This window comes from Tyto alba, unplaced genomic scaffold, assembly GCF_018691265.1.
Source record: "Tyto alba isolate M040663 unplaced genomic scaffold, T.alba_DEE_v4.0 Super-Scaffold_7, whole genome shotgun sequence".
NCBI lineage: Eukaryota > Metazoa > Chordata > Aves > Strigiformes > Tytonidae > Tyto > Tyto alba.
Window position 1 is genome coordinate 34,669,491 of NW_024881328.1, and position 14,383 is coordinate 34,683,873.

Genomic DNA, 14,383 nt, shown 5'->3' on the forward strand with positions numbered 1-14,383 from the left:
AAATACTGCTGTAAATGAGGCATTTCAGCTTATGAATTTTTCAGTAAAATTCATGCCAAAAATTAATCATTGTAATTCTATGTAAAAGTCATCCCTGCTAGTGAGCCCACATAACTGCTTGTTTATTAAGTGTTAGTAAGATGCCACGATGGGAGTGTTTGAGAAAGTACCTTCAGTCCAAGCCAGTAAGCCCAAATGACTGCAACAGCATGCTTACGCCTAGCCTCCTCCTTCAAGCGTTTCAATTCCCTTCGAGCCTAAAAGGTTTAGATAGTGAACAAAAGAGACAGCCCGATGCAGACAGCACAATGACCAGGAAAAGGCTTCTCCCAAACAGAACAGCCAACTTACAATCAAGACATAGAAGGATGGAAGAACAGTGTTTAACCCTTAAACCCAACGTGCCAGTGTGAATTGGTGTGAAGCCACACAGGAGGTCGGAAAAGCCTCCACTGCTGCTTAAGTGGCATGTACAGATAAGATATAGTCAGCCCCACTCTTCGCTATCACTGTTTCCATCTTCTCCTCCGTGCACACCTCGGAACCAGCAGTATCTTGTAACTGCATTCTAATGGAGAACTTCACCAGCAGTTGCATGATCAAAATGATGAGTATGAAAATCAAGACTTACTAAAATCTCACTATCTAGTCATTTCTTCCACTGGCAAGTGCCTGGGCACAACAGAATCAACTCTGAAACTATGTACGCAGTGATAAATGACCCGCACTGCATTGAGGGCTTTTATTCTGGAGGTTATTTTTTATTTTGATCTTTATGTACTTCCAAAAAATATTCTCCAGCCTGGTAAATTATGTCTGTCTATGGAATGAAGGGTCAAACCCCCCACATCTAGTGCCTTCCTCATGTACAAAGAGATAGGTGCTTACCTACATTTCATCAATCATTCCCATTTTAGGAAAGCAATTTGCAAAGTATTCTAAACACAAAGGCACGTGTGGGCAACTTATCAGAATCTCATATTTTAGGATATATCTGCACTTATCAAGTTACTTGTTGTCATACTTGTGCAACAGCAGTTCCAGCCTGTGCCAGTTACACTTTTCTGATGCAGCTAGAAAGGTTAATTTGCGTTAGATGTAGGCTCTCAAAGAGTATGTTTTCACTCATCTGCTTGGAATAAAAGCTCCTACATACACAGCACTGTAAAAACAAGAACTCTGCAAAGCTAAGTATTTGTCTGTCTTGTGAAAAGGAAGGAAACTTGAGTACTTGAGGTATATAGTTTGTTTTTTTTTTTTGTTTTTTTTTTTTTTTTTTGCTAAAGCAAATAACTGACAATAACTTCCAGAAACTTTTGTTTTAAATATTCCCCTGAGAAAAGATAAAACATCACACCAATAACAAGTTTTATCTCTTATCAGATACTCTAATTATTTTTCTAATCTCAATTCAATGTAGATTATTATCTTTAGATATAAATATTATTATATTTGGATTTTTTGTATTTAAGGAATAAGGAGGCAATGTTTCATTAAATTCCTGTGAGCCAACTGATAAAACTAACTACTAAAACATGTTAAAAAGTATCAAAATCTACTGAATATTTAAATGAGGCACTCTAACACAGTTAACACTATGCATCCATGTTCTGGACGTGCCCTTTATAATTCTAAACATCATCTTAAACATAGGAAAATAAATATCACTTCTGCAGTACCAAGCAATTCTTTCCGATAAAAGGAACTCTAGTCAAAAATAAAATAAATTATCAATGTATTGCATTTAAACAGAGAGAGGAACTGTAGAGGAAACAGTGTCTCTTCCAAATTACATAGCTCCCTAAGTTATCAAGCTAGAACTGAAAAGTTCCAAAGTCTCTCTAGTATAAGGGAAATTCTGTACATGTTTGGATTCCCAGGGCTGACATTTCATTAGAAATCTAATAGATTTGTATCAAAATAGCAAAGGTCAAACTCAGCATCACACTACAAATTTCATTTGAGCACATTTCTCCGTCTAGTTGACAAGGTGTTCTGACAACACCCCCCCTCACCCCTCCAACCTAAGTAATAACTTGAAAATGTTTCAAACAATGTATTTACTGAATATGGCTTTCATCTAAATTACAGATTTATTAATTGAAACCAATAAATTTTTGACCTCTAGTGAACAGCATTTCAAATGTTCACATAACCCACAACTGCAGGCTAGGGATTAGCAAGAATCTTTCAGTGGGACTTTGCTTCTGAAAACAAACAGCTGATGCTGGAATTCCTGGGATTTTTCTAGGGCTGTAAGTTTAGAATTGCAAACTAACATAATTTTCTGCTAAAAGATCAGGTCATAAAACCCGCTTTACTTGTACTTCCCAAAATTTTCTTAGTAGTTCAAATCACAGCCAGAGAACCAGTGAAACCAATTAAAACTAAAATTGAGTAAAACTTAATATCATTTGTTTGAATTTGTATATGAAGACTGTCCAAGGTGCAGAATATACATCCTGCTGAAAATCTCAATTGGATCGCTAATATAGTGTCACTGAAAGCACTTGTTAAGGGGGGAGAAAAACACACCAGAAACCCAAACCTTCTCTCCCCCTGCAAACCATGCTTTGAATATTTACATGTAGTTAAATGCATTTCCTAATTTGAGAATACTGTAGTCCAGTCATTTTTAATCTAGTCTAATGGCTTGTTAGTGCAAATCATTACTTGGTTGCCATGCAAAGAATTTCCTACTCTACAAAAACCTGACACACAGAATGTTGTCAGATTTGTTAAGTGTGGCATGAATGTAAATGGAAGGAATCAATGATCATGCTCTATTATTTTAAGGTAAACTGTATTAGTCATTAATTCTCACTATTTACTACAGATTAAATGTTGATATTGTTGGGTAATGATGGGGGCCATGTGATATGTGCATGAAGTACCTTATATCCAAGCCAGTAAGCCCAAATAACAGCAATAGCATGTTTATTTCTAGCCTCCTCCTTCAGCCGTCTCAGTTCCCTTCGCGCCTGTGATGCATTTGAAAATGGGATATAGAAAAGCTTAGGAAAGAAAAGGTTACTGCAAGTTCCCAATGGTGCAAGAAAGAAAGAAAGAAAGAAACCAGTCACTACAAACAGCAAATATTAAAGCGTGTCCCAGCTTCCCAGATTGCACCAGCTAAAACATGTTAGCAGCAAAGAGAAACGAAAAAATCAGCAGTTTAAGCCACTGAAAATATGCCCAGATAACTTTATCCCAAATGCCCTTCTTCATTCTATGTCGAGACAATTAAATGCACATTTTGTTGCCATTTTCTTACCTGGGTACCATGCCAATAAGCGGCAATTATTGTGGCAGCCTCATTGCAGCGCTTCTGATGTTTAAGTTCCCGAAGAAGTTTCCGAGCCTGTGAACAATTGGAAACATTATTTTATTCAAAAAAAGAACTGTAAGTTCTTATTGATTATAAACTATGGCAATGCAACCTGTAAATCTAGGCAAAACCAAAAAACAGTGCTTCCAAATTCCCAAGCAGATACATTCATAAATGGTATGCAGCCTAACATTTGCCATTGCAGGGAGGATTCTGTGCACGAGTGAGAGCTTGGGGCCAGCAGTTCAGGGGATCTTAGTCCGATGTTTGGTTTTGTCCCAGATTTGCTGCATCATCTGAGATATCTGTATGTCTGTCTGTACAGTGGCAACAATCCTTTTCCTCCACACAACATATGTCTTACCCATTTAGACTGCAGTAAAGAATCAAACACAAGTAAATTGCCTGGCTTTAGGTCACACTAAAGGCTGCTGTCATACCAGGCTTTTATCCATGGCAGTGCTACCACAAAAAGCATGTTCTCCAATGACAGAAAACCATAACTCAAGATGAAATGATGCTTTTACCCAGTTTTCTTCAAATAACGTTCATGGGAAAGGACAGCACATCAATAGTTAGACTGAAAGGATATTTTTAACTCATTTAAACAAAATAATAAAGACAATGTAAAAATCAAGAAAACCAGTAAAATCAAATTATGCTAGCTTATTGCTGACAAACTTTAAAACCTTCTGGGCAGGAAAGGGCTGTTTGCACCTGTAGCTAGTAACTGCAGTCCCTTCCTTCCCTGTCTGACAGGAAGGGAACTGACTCCAGAATTAAAGGCAGTTCTCTCTTCCCTAAGTAAAGGAGAAAGCCACATTTAGTGGGGTGGAAAAAAGTTAATAAGAATACAGAGGAACCCAGGAACATTTTTTCTGAAGCTGAACAGCAGTAGTTGAAAGCAGCCACAGTGCTTGAAGCACGTGAGCCGATAACCTAATTTTTACCCCTTATTACAGCATCACTCCTTAAGTCTCTACTATGGCTGCAGGATTATCCCTTTGCAAAGTACAAAGCTCTTGGAGAAGCAGCAAAGTTGCAGCAAAATGAGGCAGAGGACAAGCAAACAGCGATAAAGTACTTGCTCAGTGCAAGCTGAGTACAGTACGCTTTCACCCCTCTGCTTAGCACACAGAGGAGAATTGAAGACTTGACTTAAGTAACGTACTTTCCAGGTGACCCAAACTATTTTAAGCCTACTTTCAATTTTTTTTTTTTCATTCTTTGAGAATCCTGTTAACCATAAAATAACCACCAACCACAGCTTATTTCTCCCAAAGCAGTCCCACATTACAGTTTTCATAAGCCCCGTGTCAGGGTCCCCAACTATCCCCCTCTGGAGCTGCTGGGCCACTGGTTAGCGTGTACCCAGGTCTGCTCTGAACACCAAACTCACTCTTTCACACTCCAGCCCATGTAAAGAGGGCACTTCTCTCCAAATTCTCTGGCAGAAGATGCTCCAAGGATAGCCCAGTAGTTGAGTGTGGTCCCAGCCTTCCACTTGCACCGTTTGCAGGGATTTATAGCCCAGGGTGCATGCAGATGTCCCAGGCTCACCTCTTCTATGGCAAACGTGTTTGACAACGGCTACGGCACAGCCACAGCTCAGTGGACAGAAGGCATGAAAGTCAGGAGGCTCAGTGCACTTGGAATGCATTTTCTGACCTGCTCCTTACCTCATTGTGCAGACACGGCCACAGTAACAGGAAACTCACCTTCCATCCTCTGATGTAAGACTGTACTATAATAGCCGAACTCTTTATCTTCTGATACTTTTTTTGTTGCTGTATTGGAAATAAATACATGATGCTTAGAACAGAATATTGCAGCTGTAAAATACTGCATAAAAAAATCCTTTAATTCCTAACATTTGAAAATATAATTAAGGACACAAGCACTAAGTGTAAAAAGTGAACAATTTTTGACCAAGCAGATGAGAGTGTAGATTCTGTGTTCAACTCAAGGGGAAACAAAACACATCAACAATGCTGCATGGACAATGTCACTCTCTCTTTACAGAAACACTAAGTTCATGGTCAGCAGCATAAAAGTGACATGGATTAAATACTAACAGTAACAGCTTTATTTGTCTTTCCCGCCAACAGAGTAGTATACAAACCATCACAAATGCTCAGGTTTGTTGGCTAAGCTTTTTACCATCTTTTCATAAGACTTGTGCTGTTCCTGTTACCTGCAGTCCCTTTAGAATACCGAATGCTGATGACAACTTAGGAATAGAAAAAAGAAAACCCATGGATTCCTGAATGACATGCTGGAATATTAGCCAAATATGCCAGTTTGAACAATAAATTTCCCGGACCGTTGAGCATTTTCCTTCTGAAAAACTCAGTTCTCCAGTAAACCAGTGGTTAGCATAACACTAAGTGAACAACAGCTGACAGACTCTGCAGGAAGGCTTTTAGACTTCATGCTCAGCCCACTCAATTATAGTTAACAACTCTGCGAGCAAGCTAGAGAGAATCCCCTCTAGGCCACCTTCTTGCCATGGCTGACGTCAGTCATGCCTCGCAAGGGGACAGACGGGAAAGTGCTTGCAGATCCTTTAACCAAGTCTCCAGCACAAAGTGTTGTCAAAAAGCTTTGTTCATGCGAGGGATTCCTTATGAAACCTTCCAAATCACAGTGCCTAACAGCCACGTTGGGTTAAGGGAATGGTGCCCTCCAGCTCCATGAGGAGGCTGAGGAAGTATCTCTATTGTCACCCAAAAGTAATTCTGAGGGTCTTGCTATGACTTTGTCCTGTGTTCAAAGACAACTGATGCCATGTTTCACCAGTGAACCGATAAAGGTCTACAGTTAAATCCACAATGATGTGACTTTGGTCACATATTTGTTTTCATTTCTTTATATTAAAAGTTGTGCCAATCTAGCTGTGGTAACTCCCTTTTTAATTCATTAAGATTGTGTGAGATCACAATGAAGCCATATGGGCACAATGCAATTCTGTAATGATGCAATTTGTAGAAACGATGCATTCAATCAGAGAAGTTCAGAGAGAAAAGTTTTTACAGTAAAAAAAGCATTTTATTCGTACTTTTTCCAAATGATCTACACATCTCTCTAATTATCCAAGAGAACTGAACCAAACACTAACGGCTTTCAAGATGTTAAACAGAAGTGCTCGTCAACTGAAAAGCAGTGACTGTCAATTCTGCAACTTGCAGTTTAAGAAGATGCTTTCTTTCCATATCATATATTTTAGCAAGCTTTCTAATATGCACACAATAACAAAACACAGCTGGGATGTTTAAGAACTGTTTTAAAACTTAGAAACAATAAATCTTTTTTTATAAGTCAATGTTATTTACTAACTGACAGCAAGACCTGAAAGAGTCATACAACAGCACTGTTCATTTCATGACACAGAATACCCAGTCTATGAACAGATTTGAAACTGGTTTAAAGCTGCATCAGTAAAAATACTGAACTACGAGTCTTATGAGCTATAATTAAAATCAATCCCTGGGATCCTCCCAAGCAGCATTCTTGAGCCTCAAATGCAAAGGTTCCAAATAAGGCAAAAATACAAAAAGCCTTAGGAATGACTGAATTCCACAGAACTGCACATGTATATTACTGAACATTTTTTACACATTAACCATGTGTTTTGAAAGCACTATAAGTGCCAGGCAGCACAGCATTTTAGCTGAATGAAAATGACTCTTCCCAGCTGGGCCGCAAAGTCCTGCTCTCCCAGAGCTAAAGGACGCTGGTGAGCTTTTTAAGTATTTAAGCACAAGCACAATGTAAACACTTAATAGTGGTCTATAGAAACTAAGTTGTCTGTATTCACATTATTGGTACTTAAATACTAGCAGAAAATTGCATTCTTTCAACACTTCTCCATATGCATTCAAGGAAAAATGCCATATGAAGATTATATGAAATATATCACGGTTATATGAAAAAATGTATTAAACAATGAAAAGAACCCCCCATTTAGTAAGGATAGTATCTTACTGCGTATCTCCTGTACCAGGAAGCAATCACAACCTGGCTTCTTTTCATTAACAAGAAGCGTGTGCGGCACTTCCAACCTCTATAGATCTTCTCAATTAGAGTAGCCAAGTCCTCCAACCGCTGCTTTCTCTGGTCTTCTAGTTTGAAGAGCTGGGTGTGGGGTTTTTTAGGGTTTTGTTTGACATTGGAAGAAAAACAGCAGGGGAGAAGAGACAAGAAAAAAAACTCATAAGCACAACTATTGTAAGAAAAATCTCTCCTTTTTTCAAGTCCCCCTCCAGACACCTTTTGGTTTATTCACCTCCAGAGCTATAGGCAGATACATCAATGAGGCTAGTGGCAGATACACTGTCACAAGTCAGTGCGTGAAAGTTACATTAAATTCAGACTGGCAGCTATTGTAGAGTCTTGAATCACACCAATTTTAATGGGTCTTACATTAAAAAGTGCCTTTTTAAGTGCTATATTCCACACTGATGTATCAAAGCACCATATCTAGAAAAATCTGTAGTCACCAGCTAGTGAATTATGCAGTTCATAGCAGGCTATCCTCATGAAAGATGGCTTGATTTCACAGAAGAGATTTTTCACTTACCGTTCTCGGGTTGCGGATGAATATCTTTGATCTACCAAATGAAAATTCTTCTTCAGGGATTTCCAATTCATTAAACAGCACTTCTACTCCAGCCCTAATAAGAAGTAAATGAGCTTAACACGCATGGCCCCCAGTTCTAAAACTTCTTAGTTTACATATTCACAGATTAATTTATGGAAAGTATATGAAAGCATATTTTAAATTCTTACCTAATACTTGACATAAGAAGATTGAAAACCTAACTCATTTACTCACTGGTTATTTAGCTAAAGGCAAGAATAACCACTGTAAAGATTCAGAATAACTTGATGAGAAAAGAGCAATTTTTATTTAACAGCATCAGCAGTGACCTATTTTTTCCTGTTACATCAATAATGATTTTACTTAAACAAAAAAAAAAAAAAAAAAAGGAAAAAGGAAGAGCTCTCATACTAACATCAAAATGTAAAATAAAGACCGATGAATTTGACAAATGCTAATGTTCCACGCTCTACCAACTGCATTATATAAATGTCAACAAAAAAGAAAAGAGAGGAATTGCACAGATCTTTGTGATGATTGTAACAATGCTATTGTTACCAGTACTGCACTTCCACTATTATCTTGATAACCTAAAGATTTAAATGGTAGTTAAAAATATTAATCTATTATGAATGAAATTTAAATCATGCTATTGGTGGTCATGTGTAAAAAGAATTAAGAGAAGCTCATTTGCCTACTCAACATGTTATCTGTAAAAATACATGTGAATACTACACAATTTTAAATTATACAATTAATGCTATTGATGTGCAAGTGGTATTATCTCATAGCTGTTCACCAATCATTATGTAAAATTTTTCTTGAAAGGACATAGGAAGATTGCATGACTGTCTTCAAAGACATGGGTGTTCCTACACTTTGAAAGTTGGTTACTAAAGATAAGTGTCCTTCTGATCATTCCAGGCCTCCTAGTAATTTTGATTTCAGTATTTCTTTCTCACTCACTGTTTCAGGCACAAATCAGTAAAGGCTGCAATATATTCTAAAAACAAAGTGCTCTCCTTGCTCACATGCAAAATCTTTTCCATTAGGAGATCAGTTCATCATTAAAACCATCTCCTTTGCCAAGGAACTGTAATTTTTAGCCTACTGAAAAGTATAGGTTGTCCAGTGAATGAGCTCATCCAAAATCTGGAACAAGATGCTAAGGAACAACATACAGGTAATACAGTGGAGCCACACTAGCCTACTTTTTCTTTTAAACTACCTGAAAGTTCATTAAATTTAAATAAATAAATACATAAATAAAAATCAGAGCATGTGGAAATGGTAATTCCAGTCATTGGAACAGGACAGGTAAGAATACTGGTGTTTTCCTACCTGGCTGGCCCCCTCCAGTGGGGCCACGTCTGCTTACACAGCATTTTGTACCTTTCCAGGCAAGGCTCGTACGCCTGCCTGAACGCATAACCTGCCCTTCTGACCCGGACGTTCTCCAGAAGACCGAGGTAGCGGATCTGGTGGCACACCAGGGCATCATTGAAAATGTGTGCAGCCTTTTTGTCATTGGGTTTGATGCATCTGGAAAGGGGAACCAACAGGAACACTTCCTTGAAGCACTGTATGTGTCAACAAGTTTTATTCTGAGTTTAAATCATAGATTTTAAGAGTTTATCCTTGGATATCAAGATTTTACTTTCTTTTTTTTCAACTTCACCAAACATAGAATCATCAAAGCTTTGTCACAGGGTAATTTACCTGATATAATTTGGATTTTTTGTCTGAAGATTTTTCATCAGTGTAGCAACTGAAGCCTTGAACTGTGAACCTGCCGTTGGTGGTCTCTTTAGATTGATCTTAGCAGGGTTACCTTCTGGGAACAATGCTTTGATAAGAGAGTGATTGGCCTTCCACATGGCCTGGGAGAGGTCACGGTACAGAAGATCATTATTTTTGTCAACAAATCCTTCCACCTGGTACATAACCTGAACAATACAGAAGAGTCTCATCAGAGCATGATTTGAACTATAACATAGGCCAGTTCAAAACCGACCCAAGAAATTGATTTCTCCTTCTTTCTCACTATCCAAAACGAATGAAAGACATTTCAGTTTCCATTTTAAATTTGGCATTTGGAAGATTTTTTGTTCAGTAAAATTTCTGTGAACATGGTACCTGGGAAAGATGCATTTTCTCACACTGCTAACATTTCCTTGTGCTGATCAATTCTGGTTTCTGAAATGGAAAAAACCCTTTCTTCTATGATACCTCTGATACGCCATCACTTGCCAGTACTCCAAAACAATGTTTTTCTGGCTGACGAAAGGTCTCTTCCCTTTCTTTTGAATCTCAACAGCAAAAATACCCTTTCCTTTCAAAGTACGAATGCTTACATTATTTGCCTAACTAAACCAAGATATGAAATAACACCTCTTGATATCACAGCAGCAAGCAGCTATCTGTGCAGTCCTCAGGGGATTGTTATTTTAAAGGACTTTTATGAAGAAAACAGTGCAATAGCAACAACAAGCATGAATGCAAAGCTCTGACCTGCAGCTGGAGACACAGGAGGCATCTAGGGGAACTTCATATAGATCTCAGATTGCTACTGGCTTTTTTAATTTCTGAGGGTAGGGAATTGAGTTTGATTAATTGTGACAAGTCATCTGGCTGGTAATATAGATTCTTCAGCTTCATGGTTTCTCAGTTTTGTGTAGATATGTACTATGTACACAGAATACTGAATAAAACTAATACTGACACAGCCATATTTTACATAATAAGTGACTGGGAACTCAGGCAGCTTTTTTCTTTGGAGTACATGTTACTGCTCCTGACAGGTGTGGTAAATGCCACTACTGAAAAAAACTGCTCATATGAACTTCCTTACATTTCAAAAAAGGAGAGTGAAACTTTCGTTGTCCAGTGACTATATCAAAATGTTCTCAGCTGAGGATGGAAAAACAACATTCCTCCCAAAATAGGAAGAATTCACTGACTGCTCTGCTGGGTAAGTGAATACCAGTAACAATCAAAGACCCTCAGTGCCTGCTAAGACACAATCTGTTTGCAGTCCTTCTCAAAGTACTGGGGTATTTTCAATTCACTTTGAATTTTGTCAACCAAAGAAATATCCCCAATAGATTATATGCAATTACAGAGTCTTCTTGGCAAATACATAGCATAAAGTTAATGAATAGCTGCCTCAAAGGCTGAAAGTATGATATTTCCAGCACTACTTTGAATGAGCTAATTATTGAGCTATTCAAAATCATAAGATTGAGAAAATGTTAAAAACTAGGGAAGTATTAAACAGTCCTAAGAAAATGAAATACCTGCCAAACATTCTTTACGCTGAGATTAACAGTTCAGCAGATTCAAACAAGAGATATAGTTTCAACTCCTACATTTACTTATAAGTTTAAAAAAAAAAAAAAAAAATTGTCTACTTTTATTTTGATTCCCCTTAATAAAAAGCCATACTGAATTACACATCAAAAACTATCAGACTTGTATTTATTCATATTGCTTATGCTGTAGAAAGGAAATACATTTACAAGCCCTCTGTATAGCCTTCTCTTCCATCTGTTTAAACACACAGACTGTCAAAATAAACTCAGTTCCTTCAAATGTACAAAAATTTTCTCATCAACATGACTAAGGACTTCACCTAATTCAGTGATGTGTTTTCCAAAAATATCTTGCCTCCACACGTGTGTGGATTTTTGTCATTCTAAACAACATTTTGCTTCCAAGACCTAGCAGCACAAGCAGCTCACCACCAAAGAACGTGGGACACCTTTCTCCTTTGATGAAGGGAGAACTGCCCTTGGTTTCAGCTAGAGCAGCATGACCTCTGCAAACCTTCCAGCCCAAATCACAAATCTTAAGCATAAAATGGAAGAGATTAAGACAGGTCTGGATTTTTTGGTCAACTATTGGCTGACGCAATTCTCCTCCATTACCAAAACATCACTTAATGCACGAAGAACCTTCCCACTGAACCAAACCTTGGACTCACAAAGGTACAACACCCTTCATGCACCACATACTCCCTGCTTCACCAGGTACCTTGCCAGCATAATGTTGAATCCTGAAGCAGCTGTGAGGCAAAGAGGTGTCATTGAGGAACCGGGAGCACTTGCTCATCCTGCTCTCAAAATGCTGGTGAGTGGCACAGACTTGGTTTAGTTTTTCTAAAAAGGTGTCATCAGTAACAGTTCCTGGTCTCAGGCATTCTTCGTCTAGCATGGCCAGGATTCCAGTTTGGTTCTGAAATTTCAAGACAAGAGCTTTAGTGTTTGTTTCCATCACATTTCCATCAAGGCATAAAAAGGAGGCTGTTCACTCCCGTTTGACTTCCGCTACCCAGAAAAACTATCTTCAAGCCATCTCAAAGTTTGGCTATTTTCCTCATCCCCATTTCCAACAGATTTTTGGAAAGGCATTTCTGAGAGACTGCCTTTGAGATCTGAATCTTGAGCTTCACGTTGAAATTTCATGTCATTTACTCAGACCATAGAAACTCCAACTTAACTGAAAGTAGCAACTTCATGGGTAAAACCAGCATACATTTTATGTCAATGGTTAAAAAAAAAATTGTTCTTTTTCTGATTCTTAAGGAATTTTATCTTTCTTGATGTGCTAAGTCCATAGGAAATCCTCTTATTAGATAAAAGTACTTTCTGTACCTAAAGCACTCAGTAACAAGTCATTGAGTTTTCTAGTTTCCATATAAAAAGAAACGTTATTTACAATGCAGCATGTGATATTTGCTGTTGAAAACAGCACTAAATGTAAACACTTAAGAGTTGTTTGGGGTGTTGTTTTTTTTTTTTTTTTGCATAAGTGCTGCTAAACATTTATAACAAAGTAACATATAGACTTAAAAAAAAATTTTTTTTAGAAAAATAAACTTCTACCGTACAAAATAAGATGACTAATACAATGAGTCGCTTGTTTTATAAAATCAAAGTGCATACCAACTTTACAGCTAAATCCAATCCACAAATCAAAACATTATTCATTGAGATTCTTGAATATAACTTACATTTTCAATTAGGTCACAAATTATAGAATTGTTGAAATACTCAATATGAGTCCATTCAATTCCCTATAAGAGGAAAAAAAATACATGTATGAACAGGAAGACAATCGAGAGAGCTTTTCCTCTAGGCAATTTAAATTATATTCCAGTTAACTAAGATACTACTTTCAAACTTCATTCTACATGCTTACCAACATTTTATTCATTAAGAAAGAATTGGAATCATCTACTACCAACATTATCTGTGCAAAATGACCGTCCTTGAGCGCCTGCCAAACTTGCTCTCCATTCCTTTCCCCCACCCGTGTCAGCTTCCCATGCACTCCCCTGGCGCCCCGCCAGCCGCCCGCCCCAGCACCGCTCTGCCCGCGCTCCTGCTGGTCACAAGGAAATCAGCCCAGTTCACTGCAAGCATCCGAGATCAAAATTTCTAAGCTCTTGGTTGTTGCTTTTTTTTTTTTTTTTTTCCTCCTTTTTTTTTTTTTTTTTTTAAATGGGAGGAGAAGAAGACTATATTTAGATAACACCATCTGAAAAATACAGAGTCTCGCTGTTGTTCAGATATTCCTAATATCCTAATTTTTTTCAAATATCAGAAATAAAATTTCCAGGATGAGATGCCAGTGCATCAGGAGGTAACACTGGTAGGGCAAAGGACTGGAAAAGTAAAATATTAATTTCATTCTTAATTTGCATTCTGCAGTACTTCTTACAGTTTAGATTTTTCCAGAGCACCTGAAACATCATTCAAGAACCAAATTGAAGTCATGATGTTTTAAGAGTTTTACCACTGAATGTGAAAAGAAAAAAAGACATGCCCAATCTTCATATCATACTCAGGATTATAAAGCAGGAATTTTAATTTTTCAAAATGCTTATACAGCAAAATGGTATTATACAATTTGAGTACAGAGAGCTTATGCCAGTTTCTACAGCTGTGAGTTGGTATTTTGCCTGAGCTCTGCCTATCGTGGGGAGTACTACTAAGACCTATTAAAACTTTAACTAGATGTTCACTCACAGAATAACATCAAACACCAGAATCTGGGCTACAAAGCACATCTTAAATTTACCCATAAAGCTTACACAGCTCCCTTCAACACTTAACTGAAGGAAAACTAGAACCAAAAATCTATTTGCAGTTTCTTTCATCTTGCATGCTATTGTTTTACCCACCCAATTCCCTTTTGAAACAGGATTAGCTGTGGCTGCTGCTGGGGTGTATCCCAGACACTACTGTGTAATCCAAAACACAGGCTGTAGGGTAATGGCCCTAATACCAGAAAGTGATATTAGTCTTCTAATAAATTAACTAGCCCTTGCTCAGAACTGCCAGTCATTGCTGCCAATGACTGAGAGTTGGTCTGGGTTTTACTTGGAGAAGTCATAATGTGAAGCAAAACCAAAACCAACTTTTTTTGCTTAATGTAACTACCACACAGTCCTA

General features: G+C 37.8%; 1 protein-coding gene across 6 annotated transcripts in view; it reads right to left on the minus strand.

The window, feature by feature from the left end:
* MYO1B (myosin IB) overlaps positions 1-14,383 on the minus strand; it is a 136,273-nt gene that overhangs the window by 14,693 nt on the left and 107,197 nt on the right. For 3 of the 6 annotated variants that reach the window (XM_032995199.2, XM_032995200.2, XM_042808553.1), the window contains 10 exons: positions 12,940-13,002; positions 11,961-12,161; positions 9,648-9,874; positions 9,270-9,470; positions 7,908-8,001; positions 7,313-7,462; positions 5,047-5,115; positions 3,275-3,361; positions 2,895-2,981; positions 171-257 (listed from right to left, as the gene is read on the minus strand). In XM_032995199.2, coding sequence (XP_032851090.2) covers positions 171-257; positions 2,895-2,981; positions 3,275-3,361; positions 5,047-5,115; positions 7,313-7,462; positions 7,908-8,001; positions 9,270-9,470; positions 9,648-9,874; positions 11,961-12,161; positions 12,940-13,002 — 1,266 coding nt within the window. The remainder of the gene's footprint in view (positions 1-170; positions 258-2,894; positions 2,982-3,274; positions 3,362-5,046; positions 5,116-7,312; positions 7,463-7,907; positions 8,002-9,269; positions 9,471-9,647; positions 9,875-11,960; positions 12,162-12,939; positions 13,003-14,383) is intronic. The other 3 variants (XM_042808554.1, XM_042808555.1, XM_042808556.1) reach the window with 3 other exon arrangements.